An 18,189-nucleotide genomic window follows, 5' to 3' on the forward strand; every position below is an offset into this window, starting at 1 on the left:
GCTTAAAAAACTATGTCATAAATATTGTGTTATTGAAAATTCGGTGAAGGTTTACAGAGCAGATGATTAGTTTTATACTCAATAATTCATACACATTTTATTTAAACTCATCCATTGAAATGCTATTAAAGATCCATTATTAGATCACTTCCTCCCTGTTTCCTGTTTCATTCCTCCTTTTTTTGTACCCCTTGGAATTTTATCTTGTATAAATGCTATCTTAAGTGATTGCTTCTTCTAGTACAGAAGAAGGTCAGTTATAGATCTGAAGGCTTACTAAAGGTCATAGTCTAGAGGGAATTCCATAAGTCTATCTGACCAAGAAGCTTGGTGTCTCTTACAGTTTTGTTTCACAGTTTTCTTCCACATTTTTCAGGATTTTCTAATGTGATCTTTTCCCAGAGTAGTTGGGAACAATCTACTTTTAGTCTTAGGGCTGTGAAGATGGATGATTGTGTGATCCTTTAGTCCTAATGGATTGCTTCCAGGTGTCTTTTGAGTTTCATCATTATTTGTTCTTTGGGACCTGGGAGACCAATAGTTGCACCGTAGATGATCTCTCTGACCACATGTTGGTTAGTGTTTTATTCTGTGGTGGCTTGTGTGAAGCTATGTCACCACTGGTATGTTAAATGCTAGCAAGATCACCCAAAGTGAGCAGGTTTCAGCGGAGCTCCTTGACTCAGATTAGATCATGGAGAAGGATTGGGTGCCCTACTTCAGAGACAGAAGGCACTGGGTATGAAGCATTCTCACATCCTGGAAGGCTACACAAAGGAAGCAGAACATTGTCAGAGATATTGCTGGAAGATGGGCTCCTCAGGTCCGAAGGCATTCAAAATATGACTGAAGAAGAGCTGACTTCTTGGAGGGGATTTGACAATTGTGATCCAAATGGGATAAAGCCTGTGGGAAGAGAGTCGACAGGATCTTCATTTAGTAATGAGAAACAGTTGCACAATCTTCTAATGATTGTAAACTGGAATGTGCAAAGTATGAATTTAGGAAAACGAGAAGTGGTCAACAATGAGATAGAATGCATGCAGATAGATATCCTAGGCATTAGTGAGCTGAAATTTTGTATCAGAAAGTCATGTGATACACTGTGCCAGGCATAACATAATCAAGAAGGTGTGCCAGTCAATGTCAGACTCACGCTAAATCCATCTTGAAGTGCAATGCTATCTATGACTGGATTATATCTATCTGCCTTCAAGGAAATCCAAGCAAAACAAAAATTATTCAAATTTATGCACCAACCACAACAGCTAGCGATGAAGAAATTGAAGAATCCTACCAATGACTTCAATTGGAAATGGAGAAAACATGCTATCAAGATGCATTGACAGTTATTGGTGATTTGAATGAAAGGAAGGAGCAGGAGTTGGAAAATATGGTCTTGGTGATAGAAATGAAGATGGAGATTGCAGGATAGAATTTTGCAAAATCAATGACTTGTTCTTTGCCAAAGCAATGACTGTTCCACAATAGGCGACCATACACATGGACTTCTCCAGATGGAATACACAGAAATCAAATTTACTACATCTGTGGGAAGATGGAATGGAGCAGCTCAATATCAGTAGCTCAAACCAGACCAGGAGCCAACTGTGGAACACACCATCACTTGCTCACATATAAGTTCAGAATAACGCTGAAGAAAATGAAAACAAATTCACTTTGAGTTTATCCCACTTGAGTTTCTAGAACATTTCAAGAACAGATTTTATGCACTGAGCTCTAATGACAGAAGACCCGATGGGCTGTGGGAGCACATCAAGCACATCCTTCAGGAAGAAAGAAGATATGATAGCCTTGGCTCAAAGGTATGCTCTGTGAAGAAATGAACTTTTATTTGGAAAAAAAAGAAGACAGGAAAGAAAGAAAAGATCAAGGTGGATGTCAGAAGAGACTGTGACACTTGCTCTTAATCTTAGAGGAGCTAGCACAAATGAAAGAAAGGCTGACATCAAGGAGCTGATTAGAACATTTAAAGGGCAGCCCCAGAAGACAGAGCCAAATGTTATAATGAAATATGCACGCACTCAGAACTAGAAAAACGGAAAGAGAAAAACATCCTCCACGTGTCTGAGACGGAAAGAACTCAAGAAAAAAATTCAAGTCTCAAATTGCAATTTTGAATGATCCTGTAGGCAACCTATTGAATAATGCAGGAAGATCAAGAGTAGATGTAAAGAATGCACATCCCACTTTACCACGCAGAACTAGTTGACAGTCCGCCAATTCAGGAGGTAGCATACGAGGAAGAACCAGTGGAGCTGAAGGAAGACGTTCGAGCTGCACTGAATGCATCAGCCAGAATAAGCTTCAGGAACGGACTGAAACCCCACTGAAACCCTTCAGGGAGTGTAAGTAGCGCTAGAAGCATTCAAGGGTCTCGGCCAGGGAATTTGTCAGATAGCTACGTGGCCTCCTAACTAGAAGAGATCCGTATTTGTGTCCATGCCAGAGAAAGGTGATCTGACAGAATACTCAAATTAAAGAACAATATCACACACAAATGAAAGTTTGCTAAGTCCACACAATAGTTTCAGTAGTATATTGTCAGGGAACTTCCAGAAATCCAGGCCAGGTTCAGAAGAGGATGTGATTCAGAAGAGGATTGTTCATGTCAGATGGAGGTTGGCTCAAAGCAGAGATGCCTTAAAAATGTTTCTTTGCATTTCGCTGCCTATGCAAAGGCACTCAGCTGTGTGGACCATGATAAACTGTGATGGTCTTGAGAAGAAGGGGAATTCTGAAACACTTCATTGTGCTCATTGAGAACTTGTACACGGAGTAAGAAAGAGGCAGATGGAATAGAACATGGGGATAGAGTGTGCTTTAAAATCAGGAAAATTGTGGTTGTCGCCTCTGACCATACTTGTTTAATCTATATATAGTCAGCAAATCATCAGAGATGATGTATTGTACTAGGAAGAGTGCAGCATCCGGATTGGAGGAAGGCTTATTAGCAATCTTTGCCATGCAGACCACAGAGCCTTCCTTGCTGCCAGTTCGGAGGAATCAAAGCTCCTGCTGATGAAGATAAGACTTGTAGTCTTCAGTATGGATTACAACTCACTGTGAGGAAGACCAAAATCTTCACATCTGGACCAACAGTAAACATCTTCATAAATGGAGAAGAGGTTGAAATTGACAAAGGTTTTATCTTACTTGGATGCACAATCAATGCTTATGGAAGCAACGGTCAAGAGATCAGAAGACACATTGCATCAGGCAAATCTGCTGCACAAGACCTCGTTAAGGTATTGAAAAGCAAGGCTGTTGCTTTGAGGACTACAGTACACCTGACCCAAGCCATGTTATTCTCCATCGCATCATACGCATATGAAAGTTGGACTTTGAATAAGGAAGATGGTAGAACAATTGATGCATTTGCATTGCAGTGCTGGAGAAGAACGTGGACCTATCATGGACTGCTCCAAGGACAGACGTTTCTGTACTGGAAGAAATCAGGCCAGAGAGCTCCTTAGAGGCAAGGAAGGCAAAACTTTGTCTTACCTTCTTTGGGCATATTGTCAGGAGAGACCTGTCCCAGGTGAAGGACACCAGGCATGGTAAAGTGGAGGGGCAGCAGAAAAGGGGGGCCCTCAAGGAGACAGGTGTACACAGGTAGTGTCTTCAACAATGCACTCAGGCACAGGGACACTTACGAGGGTGGAGCAGGACTGTGCAGTGGTATTTTTCTGTTGTCAACAAGATCGCCAGGGGTTGGAACTGACTCGATGGCACCTAGCAGCAACAACTTCCTCTGATGGGCATCTATTCTATGTTGTTTCAATGTTTCTACTCATGACTTTTGCTGTGATGGACATGGGTATGCATGTAGCTATTGGTGTCAGCTCTTTTTCTCTAAGATGTTGTTACCAGCTTATATAGTCTATTCCCAATTTGTTTTTGTCAAGTGCCATACTGTTTTCCTGAGTGGGCGCGCTATTTTACATCCCTACGAGCAATGTATGAGGGAACCAGTCTCTGATAACACTCACCGGCATATTTTATGTGTTTGTTTGTTTGCTTACTTTTCTATCAATGCTGCGGAGAGGTGATATCCCATTGTGTTTTTGATTTGTGTCTTTCTAACAGGTAATGATGGTGATTGTTTCTTCATATGCTTGTTGGCCATCTGAATGCTATCTTTGGTGGATGTTATCATCACACTTACAAAAATCCTTTCTATTCTGAATTAGGTGAAAGGTTACAGAGTACCGTCATTTTGCGTTCAACAACTCATTTGGCCATTCCGATGTTTTCCACTGTTTCCATCATTTTTGCCCACCATCCTCTTGTTGAATCTTGCTTTCTCTTTCACTCAAGTTAACACCTGTCTACTTTTTAGACTCCGTGGCTTCAATTTCTCCCCTGCCTTTCTGACTCCTGGTCACCATCAAAATGTTTCTCTTTTAGTTTGAAATTAATCCCTTGATTTCTAAAATAACAGTAGTCTTATACAATATTTGTTCTTTTGCGGTTCCCTAATGTCACTTAGCATCATATCCTTCCGGTTCATCCCTGTCACATGATGTTTCACAGATGCACAATTGCTATTTATTGTCATGTATTTTCTATTGTGTGAATGTGTGAATTTATCCATTCTCCAATGCTGCCTCGGCCCATTTTCAATCGGATTTTTTGCCTTTTTCTTGTTAATGTTTGGAAGGTTTCTGTACATTTTAGAGATTGGCACCTCGTCTGGCATGTCTTTACCAAAACGTTTCCTCAGTCTCTAGGTCCTCTTATTACTCTTCTGGGAAGAGTTTTTGGTGCACACAATTGTGTAATCTTTAGGAGGACCCAGTCCTCTGCTTTATTTTCTGCTGTTTATGTGCATTTTTCATTATGTTTGATAATGTGTTTATGCCACAGATGAAAGCCCCAAGTTTGTCCGTATTTTTCATAGGTCTATATATAGATGGTTGTACCAATACCAGGCTATTTTGAGTCTGGCTGTGTTTCAGGCGTTGAGCATGGGATCTGAGAAGCCTCCTACTCTGTTCTTTTTTCAGTGGTACATTGCTTGCTGGGGAGTTTCCTTTCTGTATCAACTTGGTAATTAATTTTCCATCCCTTTAAAGAATGATGTTGGAATTTGTACCAAAACTGCATTATATTGGTAGATTGCCGTGGGTGGTGTAGACATTTTACAAGCTCAAATCCTTCTAGCCTTGGTGTCCGTGTTAGGCTGGGTTATCCACAGAAACAAAACCAGTGACATATAATAAAGAGCTTCATCTCAGGAAATAATTTTATATCAAGAAGACATTCCAATCCAGTCTAACTCAAATCCACGGGTCCAATGCTAGGCAGAGTCTTCCTTAGACTCCAGTAGCTGCAGGCTCATGGCACAGAAAGGTGAAGTGGGAAGCGGAGAGAACACAGGCCGGCAGGTACAGAGTAGCATGGCTCCAAGTTCAGAGGGAACGTGGCAGGGCGACCACAGCTGGGCCCACGTTCACACTTGGGGCTTTCATCTGGGGGGGCAGGAAACCAGGGGGGAGGAAGGAGAAGCACAAGAAGATGGAAAGGTTCTCACTGTCCTCTCATAAGAAGGCCACACCCTCAAGGAGTCATCATCAAATTGTGACCTGATAGGTTGGAGTCCACCTATCACCAGGTTAAAGTTGACATAAGATCTTCCTGCCACAGTGGTGTCGTGGGTTAAGTGCTGGACTGTGAGCTGCAAGGTCAGCGATTTGAACCACCAGCTGCTCCCTGGAAGAAAGAACGGGGTTTCTCACTCATGTGAACGTTTACAGCTTAAGAAGTTCTCAGGACAATTCCTGGAGGGTAACTAAGTGTTGGAATTGAAGGCAGTGAATTTGGGTGTTTTTTTGGCATGTGTGAGCATGGTATTATCCCTCTATCTATATAGATAGCCTTTGGTTGCTTGTGGTAATGCTCTGTAATTTCCTTTGTAAAAGTCTTTTGTTTCTTTGATTGTGTTTATTATTAGATATTTTATCTTCTAGGTGGTTATTATAAGTGGCATTGCTTCCCTGAGTTCCTTTTCAGAGCTTGCTTTGATAACATAAAGGTACCCAACTAATTTTTCTATGTCCTTATACCCTGTCACTTATTAGAATCTTTCAGTTACTTCCAACAATTTTTTCACCAAGTTGTTGGTGTTTTCTATGTGCAGGAACACGTCATCTGAGAGCAGAGAACGTTTTACTTCTCTGCCAAGTTGGAAATCTTTAATTTCCCTTCTTGTCTAACAGCGCTGGCTGAGGCTGCCAGCACAATATTGAGTAAGAAGGATGATGAATTGTATTTTGTCTGGTTCTCATTCACAAGGGGAAGGTTTTCCGTTTTACTTTATGTGTGTGGTTTTGTATATGTGCACTTCATTATACTGAGGGATTTTCCCTCTATTTCTATATTATTGAGTGCTTGATGGGTGTTGAATTTTGTCACATGACTATTCTACATCAATTGGCATGATTGTGTGGTCCTTTTCATCTGCTGTATTTATGAGATGGATTACATTAACTGCTCTTCTAATGGTGAACAATAACTGCATTCAGAGTATGAGTCTCACTTGGTTGTATATAAGTTGTATTATTTTTGATAATTGTTGGCATCTATTGAATAGAATTTTGTTGGGAATTTTGTTATACAGTTTTTAAAACTTTATTTAATTTTGTTATATATAATTTATTGATATATAAATATATAAATGAATAAAATATAAATATATATCATATAATTTTATATGATATATAAAATATATAAATAAATACACATTTAATATAATATACAATAGAATAATATATTATTTTGTCAAATATGGTTCTTCATAGTATTTTGTTCTTATCTAGTTTTACATCTATTGCTTCTGTCTTGATGGCATCCATTTAATTTCTTAGACTTATTTAGATCTTCTTTTTCTTTGTTAGATTTGCCAATGGTTTGTTGATTTTGCTGATTTTCAAAGAGCTTTGTTGATGCTTTCTATCCTTAATGTTTCCTGTTTCATTTAGTTCTGCTATAATCTATTTTAAAAGTTTTATTGGGACACAATCCACATATTATACAATTCGCTTGTTCAATCATATCAAGAAGAGTTGTACAATCATTACCACCATGAATTTTAGAACATTTTCTTTTGTCAGCTTCTTCTATCAGTTTACCACCACCACCCAAACTCCCCTGACACACAATTAATCCAATTACAATCTTCATAGATTCACCCCTCCTGGATTTCATTTACTGAAAAACATACAAAAACAAAGAAACAAAAAGCTCATAGCAATAACAAAATAAAATATAAAATAAACTCTATCAAAAAGAGCAGGGAGCTAGGACATTTTAAAATGGGTCACAGAGAAATCAAATGATAAGGTGTTAAATCTTCACCTAACTACATTTACCATAATCTACTTTCTAATATGCGCTGCATGATAGCAAGACTATTCACATCCCTGTTCTGTGTTCAGAGGGGATTCACCAGAAGCTCAATTCACATGTATTTTTCCTTTACTTATTTTTAAACTGATAAAACTTTTAAATGAATCAAAAGGGAGATCAAATAAGATGTTACACTTTAACCTAACTGTGTCTGCTATCATCTTCTCTACAGTAGTCACTGTCTGTGAACAGGACTATTCATATTCCTCTACTATCGCCAGAGGGGAGTCAACAGAGGCTTAAAGGGTGGAACCTGCAAAGGGATTTGGGGCTTCCTCTGTCAATTGTTGCCCTCTGAAACCAGTTGTTCACCATTTAAGCTCTGCTACCATTACCTCCTTCTGATTTGGATTCTATTATTTACAGTCCTTGGATCACACATGTTGGTGTACTCCTTCCATGTGGACTTAATTGACTCCTCACTTAGCTGGCTGGTTGTTTCAAGGCAAGCCCTTAAGACCTCAGACACTATTCTTTCTGATGGCTGGGCACGATCTAGTTTCTTAACCATGTTTTACTTTATAATAACTCATTGTGTTCTAATGTATTTAGGTTTGTTGTCTGGCCTTACCGATGGTCTGTCCTGGAGAACGTGTCATGTACTGTAAAGGAATGTATATTGAGTTGAAATTGGGTGCAGTGCCCTCAGGAGGTTTAGTTGGTTGACTTTCTTGTTTAATTCTTCTGTGTTCTTGTTAAATTTATTTCTAGATTCTCTATCCCTCATAAAGGTATAGTGAGTTGCCACTATGATTACAGGGCTTTCTGTTTGTCTCTTCAATTCTGTAAGCATTTTCATTGTGCTCATAGATGGATCTTGGCTCAGAGCAGAGAACACCAGAAAGATGTTTATTTGTGTTTCATTGACTATGCAAAGGCATTCAACTGTGTCGACCACGATAAACTTGTGGATGACCTTGAGAAGAATGGGAATGCTGAAAAAACTTCTTTGTGCTCTCTGGAACTTGTACATAGATCAAGAGGCAGTTGTGTGTGGTTTTGAAATCAGGAGAGGTGCATCAGGGTTGTATCCTCTCACCATACTTGTTCAGTCTGTATACTGAGCACATCACCAGGGAAGCTCGACTGCATGAGTCCATGAAGCAGCATCAGAGTTGAAAGAAGGCTTATTAACAGCTGTGATATGCAGAGGACACATCTTTCTGCTGAGAGTCAGGAGGAATTGAAGCACTTGCTGATGAAGATGAAGGATTATAGCCATCAGTGTGGACTGCAACTCAATGAAAGCAAGACCCAAATCCTCACCAGTGGGGCAATAGTAACATGATAAATGGAGAAGTTGAAATTGTCGAGGATTTTTGTCTTACTTGGATCTGCAAGCAATGCTTATAGAGGCAGTAGCCAAGAGATCAAAAGACACGTCGCATCTTGCTCTTTCATACTTCAAAGAGCCTTTGCTGCACAAGACCTCTTCGAAGTACCGAAGAGCAAGACTGTTTCTTTTAGGACTAAGGTGTGCCTCCCCCATGGTGTTCTCCATTGCATCTTATGCATATGAAAGTTGGACACTGGATAAGGTAGGCCATAGAAGAAGTAATGCATTTGAATTGTGGTCCTGCAGAAGAATATGAATGTACCATGGACTGCCGAGAGGACAAACATCTGTATTGGAAGAAGTACGGCCAGAGTGCTCCTTAGAAGCAAGGATAGCAAGATTGTATTTTACATATTTCGGACATATTGTCAGGAGAGTTCAGTTCCTAGAGAAGGACATTGTGGGTGGAAAAGTGGAGGGGTAGCAAAAAAAGAGGAAGGGCCTCGAAGATATGGACTGACACAGTGGCTGCATTGATGGGCTTGGACACAGAAACAATCGTGAGGATGGCACAGGACTGTGTACTGTTTTGTTCCATTGTGCACTGGGTCATTCTGGGCCGGAGCTGACTTGATGGCACTAACAACAACTAGCACAGACATTGATTATGGTGGTGTCCAGGGGTGAAGGGAATCAAATATGTAATAAGCAGTTTACTACCTTAAAGTAGTTTATTATTTCATAGTTAATGCTTAAATAAGGACAATAAAAGAAGTACATAAAACTAGATCATAGCACAAAATATTCATGTAAAATATTAAATAATACATGCAAAAAAGTGGTGAAAATTTTATTTAAGATATTTCTATATTGGTTCTTGATTGGCATCCTCAATTGCCATAGTCTTTGCTTTTTAACTAAGTCAACTAGACAATAGTTATTGTGGTTGATATATTAGAAACAAGCAACTTCTCTTCTTTGAATATATTATGTTCATCTTTTAAAAAACCCTTTCTGCTTCTGCTGAATTTACAACAATTATTTTGACAGTAATTTTAGCTCTTTGAACACTTTCAGGAATTGCATAATTCACTTAGAATATCTCATGGGAATTGGGGGCATAACACAAAGCTGGAACAAATGACAGCAAGCCACCCTCTGGCTGGTTGACACTTTCTCTCTTTACATTACCTGTTTGTTTACTGAAGTAACAGATGCCAGGGAATAGAGATGGAGTATTTCATCAAATGTATAACAATGAATTTGTGTGACATGGCCCTGCCTGCTACTTGCTCTCATGATATCACAGAAGAATTGGGTGCCATCAGAAAGCATGGTGAAGAAATCGTAAGGTGTGTGTCTATAAGGAAAAATAGCAACCTTCCTTCTAATTGAGAAGCCATCAAAGTCCACACAGGAGGAGCACTGCAGCCTTCATGATCCAAGGATTATAAACAATAAGATCCAACCCCTTAAGGGGTAACAATAGTACTGCCCAAGTTCTAAGCACCCAGTTTCTAGAACACTGGGGATGATCTTGGAAGCCCCAGATCCATTTGCTGGGTCCCTATGTGAATTGAACACCTGGTGACTACCCGCAGAGTAAGAATGTGACCCTGCATAGTATCAGACGAGAGCCTTGGAAACAGATTCTTAGCAACTGTACATAGACTGGCATGTAACACCTTGCTATGGGATGTCCCTTTGGACCCACCTTCTATCAATGGATCCTAAAATTTTAATTTTGTCTGCTTCTTCTTATATTGAGGTCTTTCTTCCTATTCTCTGTCCTTGTCTTATACGATTTTCTCTCTAGGGAAGCCCGGATTTCTGAAGACAGTAACAGAAATAATAAGTACCTGGGAATATGGAAGTGGGAATCCACCTCAGTGGGTACAAGAAGGAAAGAAAGGTTCCAACGTTGATTGGGGAGATGAGTGCACAAACCTTTTAAATATAATTGAACTAATGAGTAGTATTAGGTGTTCATTATAGCTCAACAAAACGCACACACAAAAGAAGCAAAGAAAGGAGAAAACTGTGGTAGGCGGGCAAGGACCCTCTGCCAGCTAAGGAGTTCTCCGGGGGGGGGGGGGATCATGTAGCTGGGAACGTGTTAGTAAGTAGACTCCCTGCTGGCCTAGATATTGTTTAGCTCAGGGTATATGATGAGGAAGTGTATTTCAAGGTGTCTCGAATTGTGCCTGATGTCAGGGTTTTTACACCCAGAAAGAAGACTTTTGGTTCAGAACGTGGCTGTTGCTAGCATGGATGGTTTAAAGAAGTTCCTGCCTGTCAGGGTTTGCTAAGACTCACATTCTACTAGGCTGATGAGGTGGCGTTCATATACCTTCAGACTTGGGGTGAGCACACAATGCTCTGTCGAGGATGGTGAGCTCTTAACTCAGCTTGTGTAAGATGAGGGTGTCTCTGGCTGGTGGGTGGGTGAAGGTGCTCCTGATCATCAGGAAGGTATGGGTACCAAGGAAGGATCCCACCTCCATCGTCCTCAGCCACCCATGTGCCCAGGCACGGTCTGGAGTGAACGCAGCTTGCAAATATTCAGGTGACCGTGCTGAATCAGGCCAGCTGACACTTCACTCGTCTGTCTCCTCGCTCATGGCTTTTGTTCAGCTTCTTCTTCTCATTCCGCGGAAGCTCACTTGTATGTGGTTCACTTGGTCTCTCTTGCCTCAGTTGTTCAGGGTTTGGGCAGGTTGTCTGTGTAGTTCATTATTTTGCTGGAAGTTTTACAGCTATATCTTGAACATTAATAATTCATTAACTTAGTGATTATCTTGAAAGAGGGGATTAAAACAAAACCCTGCCACAGAAAAGCTCTAACAAAAGTAGTGAGTTAGTGAGAAGAAATAAAGGCCTATAAATAGAGAGAGGTCAATCCAGGAAAAATTATCTAATCTAGAAATTTCCAAAGAAATTTTTGTGGAGTACTAGTATGCTTTGATATATTAATCAGTGTTTTCCCAAATTGTTTTACAATCAGGGGAATTCTGCATGTTATATTTTTCTCCTAGGATGCAGACTCTATCAAAAATTTTTAGAAATTTTAAATGAATTGTGCCTGTATAAAGTTTTACAAGTGTGTTAAAATAGACATCATATACAATTTACAATTTAAAGCAGTTTAAAGTATACCAGGCAATCACATTTGTAGCATTGGCAATGTTGTACGGCTATCTACTTTCAGCTATATAGATTTACTTATTTTAAATTTATTTTTATTTTTGCAAAACACAGATGACAAATTTTCCAGTCCAACATGTTTCATGTATACATTTGAAAGACAAATTAAATCAATTATACTGTATAATCATTACCAATATCCATTGCCAAATGTTCAATCATTGCTAAAATATTTTCTTCTGGAACACATGAATTTATTTTGGTGTTCCTAGGTAACATTCACAGAAATACTGAAACTAGGCCCCTCATTAATTTTATTTTTTTATGTGCTCATGAGAGACTAAATGCCTTGCTCAAGATCAAACAGGTAGTTAAGGAGAGAGCCTGCATCATGTACAGATTTCCCAGTTTGAAGAACTGGGCTTCTATTTCAAGACACTTTCATTAGACTCAATTTACATATCCTGACCTGATGGTCCAGTAATCAATAGCTAATACAATAAATTTTACATAGGATAACTCAGAATTTCAATAATTACCTCCAATCTTTTAAAAAAGGTACATTGTTTTTAAAAGCAACACTGTGTTAGTTTTAAACTTTTCTCATGATAATTTCTTTCTTTCATTTTAAAAAAATTATTGGACCTTAATCCACATGTCATAAAATTCAATAATTCAAGTATATCATAATAATTTTCTTATGAAGGTTTCATTATAAGAACTCTCCCTAATTCACACAATTCCTTTCTTAGGTCTTTTTAAGGTTGTGGCTGATAAAACTCCGTACCTTACCATGGAAGAAATTATAAGAACCATTCATATTGGACCAGGTAGGCTAGGACATCCTTACTTCTATCACCAGAAGGATATACAACTAGGGAATATCATCATAAAGCAGGGCGAACACTTCACGCTCAATTCAGTTGAAGAGGTCAATGGAGAAATTATGGTGAACTGTGGCGTGAACAGAAATCATCAAAATCACTCATTTACTTTGCCTTTGTCACAAGAAGGGCCCTTCTTTGAGTGTGAAGATGAACATATTTATACCCTCAAGGAGATTGTGGAGTGGAAGATCCCAAAGAATAGAGACCGAACTGTGAAGCTTACCGATTTTTCTAAGAAGTGGGACTCAACAGATCCATTTCCAAAAGGCTTTTGTGGCTCTCTGCTTCTCAAGCCTGTTTATGAAATTCAAGGTGTGATGAAATGTAAGTATTCACGGGGAATAATGCTATATCAACATGACTATTATAAGGTTTGGGAAAAAGGAAGGTCTGTGGGTTTAAGGAGTGCCTTGTGTATAAAATGTGCTTAGTTAGACTTCTGTCCCTGACTTGTTTGTAAAATCTACTGAGTTAATCTTCCTCATCTGAAAATTAAAAAACCACATCTTTATTTCAAATTAAATTATGTATATGAAATATTTTCCATATACAGATGTATATATCTGGATATATATATATATATATATATATATATATATATATATACTCATCTGCAGAGGTAAAATGCCATAACTAACTGTTAGGTACAGGAAGATTATAATACTAATTCATTTATTTTACTACCAGTTAAAGTCAGAATAGAACTACAATTTTTTTAAGAGAAAGTATATTTGATTAGAAAGAGACTTTACTTTTATGGAGCTGACCAATAGCAAATGTAAGAAAGCAAAATTTCCTTTAATGTGTTTCTTACTTTTATTCTTCTGCTAACTTTCTGTTTTTTCAGACTCTGGTCACTGGTCATAAATCACCCCTGTTAGTTGAGAGCTCCTCTTTTAGAAAATGAAATGATAAATTAATACACACATCATTGTGCTTCAATATGCAACCTTCAGATGACTGTATGCATTTTAATAGGAGTATCCGGAGAGAGCAGTGTTAACTCAAGTGCATGAATACCTTAATTTTCAAAAATAGGACATAAAATGGGGGCAAGCGGTGGCCCAAAATTTATACACTTGTCAGAATTCCGAATTCTCCTTATGGAACCCTAACTTCATAGTCCATGTCTTTGTGAGTCATTTAAATTACCTATATCATTAGCAGGGTTTTTTCATCCCCTTCTGCCCATCTCTCAGTGCTCGTTTGAAAGTGAAATAATCATCTTTATGTATGATACTTACAGAACTTAAAAATATCATGTAAAATTTGTTCTCATTAATGTTGTTAGTCATTCATGCAATAGTGAAAACTTTGCTGAGACCCTTTGGGTAGGTTTTAGAACTGCATGTTGAACCTTGTTACACACAAATATCTAACTAGCAATGGATCCCTTCCCTGGAGCTAATGGTAACATTACATAATGCCTTCGAAGGAGTGAGTGTTTTTAATTCTACAAAAATTTATAGCCACAGCAACTTTCCGACTTCACATTAGTGTTGCTTGCTAATCCAAAATGTGCCATCAAAATGGATCATTGGGGTTTCCTCATTTTTAATGAATAACGAGAGGCATGTCCCCACTTTCTCAATGGACTCGTGTTTGGAAACGGATGCCATCTGCTACCACCTGGGAGCAAATGGAGGCAAGCCCACAGCCTGCGGTGGTTATCATATCTAAGGACACTGGATTAAGGATAAGGAGGAAGTCTGTGTGTCAGAGACATTTCAATAAAGACTAGAGAGTACTTGGGAGCTACATAAGGTAAGACAAAGCTGGGGGAGGCAGCGCATCTGGGGGAGCGCAGGTAAGCACGCAGGAGAGGAGAGTGCTGGTCTGTCCTGGGTGAGTGAAGAGAAGTAAGGTACTCTAGTCTTGAGACAAATACCAAACACGCACAGGAGGGAGTGGAATCAGTCACGAGAGGTTAGAAAATATACATGCAGACAAAAAGCTCACTGGCATCGAATCAATTCTGATGCATGGAGACCCTACAGGAGGGAGGAGCGCTGCTGAATCAGTGGGTCTCTGGGGCTGTAAATCTTAATGGTAGCAGAGAGCTCGGTCTTTCTCCCTCAGTGAGACTATTGGTTTCCACTTGCTGACCTCGCTCACTACACTCCCAGGGCTCCTAAAACACAAACACTAGGGGTAAGCGTGTCCTAAAGGCAAATTAAGAAAGCGCTTTTGGTGGAGAGGGCCAGTCAGATTTCCTCTTTAAATCGTTGGGAGGGGTGTGGTGTATGTGCTGAGGGGACCCTGGAGCACAGGGCTGCTAGACTGATGGCTTTCTGCTCCCGTAAAGATGGACAGGTTTCTTCCACCAGTTGCCCGGTGCCTTTCTTTCTTCTCCCATAGGTTTACAGGCTCAGAAGCCTCCAGGGCAGTTCTACTCTTTCCATGAGTCAGATGGACTCAAAGTCGGGGAGCTTAGTGTCTTGGTACCTTGGGGTGTGAGGCCAGTGAGAGCTGGAAGTGCACTCTGGAGGTTTACACAAAAGCACCATCAGTGGACACACCCAGAGTGATGCACACGCTTCATGCGCTCAGCTCTGAACTGAGAGCTGGAGGCTGAAGTCACCCAGAGGTATTTTATAGAAAGGTCTGGAAGTCAACTTTAGTAATGATAATAAATCAGCCACTGAGCACGATGTAGCCCAGTTCTAGTACACACAGTTGGGGTTGCCAGGAGTCAGAATCGATGGCACGTGGTTTGACTCGGTGGCAACAAAGAAAAGTAGTTGGGTCAGTCTTGAGGATCTGGAGATCTTTGGGAAGAGGAAAGAATTCCATCTTACCTTTTAGTATTTTGATATGCGCAACTGTATGATGATGGTACAGTCTGCTAGATATGAATACTGGCAGATGAGCCTCCAAGCCCCAAACCCATTTTCACTGTGTTGGTTCCAGTGGAATCTTGCCTCGTGGGGCTTCCAAAGCGGTAGGAAAGCAGATTGAGAGAGCCTTCTCTCCAGAAGCAGCAAATGGGTTCAAACTCACTGCCAATGCCAGGGAGGGCGCCTATGACAAATGAGCTGCAGTGGTGGATGGGATTGTTTCAGTGAAATTAAGTGTGTTTTCCTGCTAACGAAAGTACCAGAAGAAAGTCTTTTGGCTGAAATAAAATCCTTCACAAAATGCTTTCGTCTAGTTTCTATTGCTTAATTCTCTTAAAGTGAAATTTTGATGTTAATTAATTCACATTTTAATTGCTTAGGGCTTGTTTAAAGCGTCAGTCCTTATGGTTTAGCCCTCAGGACAGGTCCTTTGTGTCTTGGGCTGGAGAGTACAGTTTCTGGAAATGGGGGTGGATAGGCATGACGACATGCCCAATATTTTATTTTGTTATTGTTGGAAGTTTTCTTCTAAATATAAAGCACACTATTTTTCAATCAGTTGTGTGTGGCCTTATTTTATAAGATTTTTCTTTTGGATGAATCAGAAATTTGAACCTGCCTTGAAGTCAAGGGGGCATTACTAAGCTGTCTTCCATCACCCTTTAGGAACAAAAACAGTCGAAACCACTCCAGATTCAAGGTTTCTGTGCTAAAGTGACAAGACAGAATAGGTCTGGAGGGGAGGGTGGTGGGGGTAGGGAGTTTGAAGGATCTCTTGCGGGGAAGGCCAGATGAAAAAGATTGAGAACTCCTAGAAACTATGAAATATTGATTTGTTGAAAAGAGAACAGAGCAAGTAAATAGGATAAAAGATATTCTACTCTGAGATGATGACAACTGATAACAGCATCACTCCTGCTGTTTATTAATATACATTATTAATAATTGTCATAGCAGGACGCCTTTCATATTTATTCCTATAAAAATTTGCACTCCACTTAAAGAAAAGTAGCAGAAAGGAAAAAACATTTGTTCCTGGAAATTCTTGGTCAAAGGCCCATGAGTGGTGTAAAGCCCTTCTAATCTTTACAGTGTAATCAGTGATTTTAAATATCTATGTATATTTTAAACATATATATATATATATAACTTTAGAACATGCATATAAATCACAATATAAGATTGCATCAAGATTTGTAACTTTCATAAGAAGATAAAATTCATCATACTGTAATAAACATAATGTCTCCCCCAAAATTAGATTAGCTATTTAAAGTTGCTCATCAAGAACTGTAATTTCCCCTTTAAAACTTTTTAAAGTTGTAATGTTTGATATAATGAATCCTGGTGACACAATGGTTAAGCACTTGGCTCCTGCTAACAGACCGGTCATTTGAGTCCACCTAGTGGTTCCTCAGGAGAAAGTTTCATAACCTTATGGAATAGTTCTATTTTATTGCCTGGACTCATCATGAGTCATAATTATCTTATTGGCACGTAACAGTAAGATATTTTGATACTTAGATTAATACTGATTTCTTCCCTATGTAAATTACAGAAGAGTTGAGAGCGTCTTAATACTTTTAGAAGAAAACCTCAGTGTCTGACCTCTAAAATTTGGCAATACCATTTTTGTTCCCTATGTTGTTGTTAAGTTGGCTCGAACTCATGATGAAAGAGGTATTGCTGTGTCCTGTGCCCATCAACATCCAGTGGAGCGAGATCACTGAGTCCGTGTCATCCTCACAGTTGTTAAATTTAAGTTCAGTCTTGCAGCCACTGTGGCACTTGACCTCCTTGAGGGCATTCTTTTTCTCTGACCCTTCACTTCACCGAGATGATGTCCTCTCTTGAGATCAGGAGCAGCTGTATCCTAAAACATGCTGAACATCCAAAGGAAAGTCTCCTATTCTAAAGTTGAAGGAGCGTTTTATTGTATTTCTTCCAAGAAAATTTTGTTCTTTTGGCAGTCTATGGTGCTTTCAATATTCTTCCCCAAAATTCAAATGAATCACTTCTTCTCTGGCCTTACTTACCTTTTACCAACTTTCACATTCATGTTTAGCGATTGAAAATACTGTGGCTTGGATCATGCCCACCTTCTGCCTGGAAGTTATGTATTTGCTCTCTAACATTATTTTTTAACATTACATGATTTCAATGAATATTTATATGTTTTTAATGTGCAAACTAGCTTCTAGTGTATGTATTTTTAATACATATTCTTTTTAAAAAATCATTTTATTGGGGGCTCATATAATTCTTATCACAATCCATACATATATCTATTGTGTCAAGCACATTTGTACATTTGTTGCCATCATCATTCTCAAAACATTTGCTTTCTGCTTGAGCCCTTGGTATCAGCTCCTCATTTTCCCCCTCTTTCCCTGTCTGCCCTCCGTCACAAACCCTTGATAGTTTATAAATTATTATTATTTTGTCATGTGTATACTGTCTGATGTCTCCCTTCACCCATTTTTCTATTGTCTGTCTCAGCGGGTTATATGGGAATCCTTGTGATCAGTATCCCTTTCTCCCCCACCTTCCCCTTCCACTTTGGTCTGGCCCCCAGGGAGGAGGTCACATGTAGATCCTTGTAATCAATTCTTGC

At 39.3% G+C, this 18,189-nt stretch overlaps 1 protein-coding gene across 1 annotated transcript in view; it reads left to right on the forward strand.

Annotated features, from left to right (window-relative positions):
• The window catches only part of THEMIS (thymocyte selection associated), a 223,192-nt gene that overhangs the window by 55,463 nt on the left and 149,540 nt on the right, over nucleotides 1-18,189 (forward strand). Inside the window, exon 3 of the mRNA XM_075553732.1 lies at nucleotides 12,604-13,062. Within this exon, the coding sequence (XP_075409847.1) occupies nucleotides 12,604-13,062 (459 nt within the window). The remainder of the gene's footprint in view (nucleotides 1-12,603; nucleotides 13,063-18,189) is intronic.

The sequence above is a fragment of the Tenrec ecaudatus genome, chromosome 7 (genome assembly GCF_050624435.1).
Source record: "Tenrec ecaudatus isolate mTenEca1 chromosome 7, mTenEca1.hap1, whole genome shotgun sequence".
In the NCBI taxonomy this organism is placed as follows: domain Eukaryota; kingdom Metazoa; phylum Chordata; class Mammalia; order Afrosoricida; family Tenrecidae; genus Tenrec; species Tenrec ecaudatus.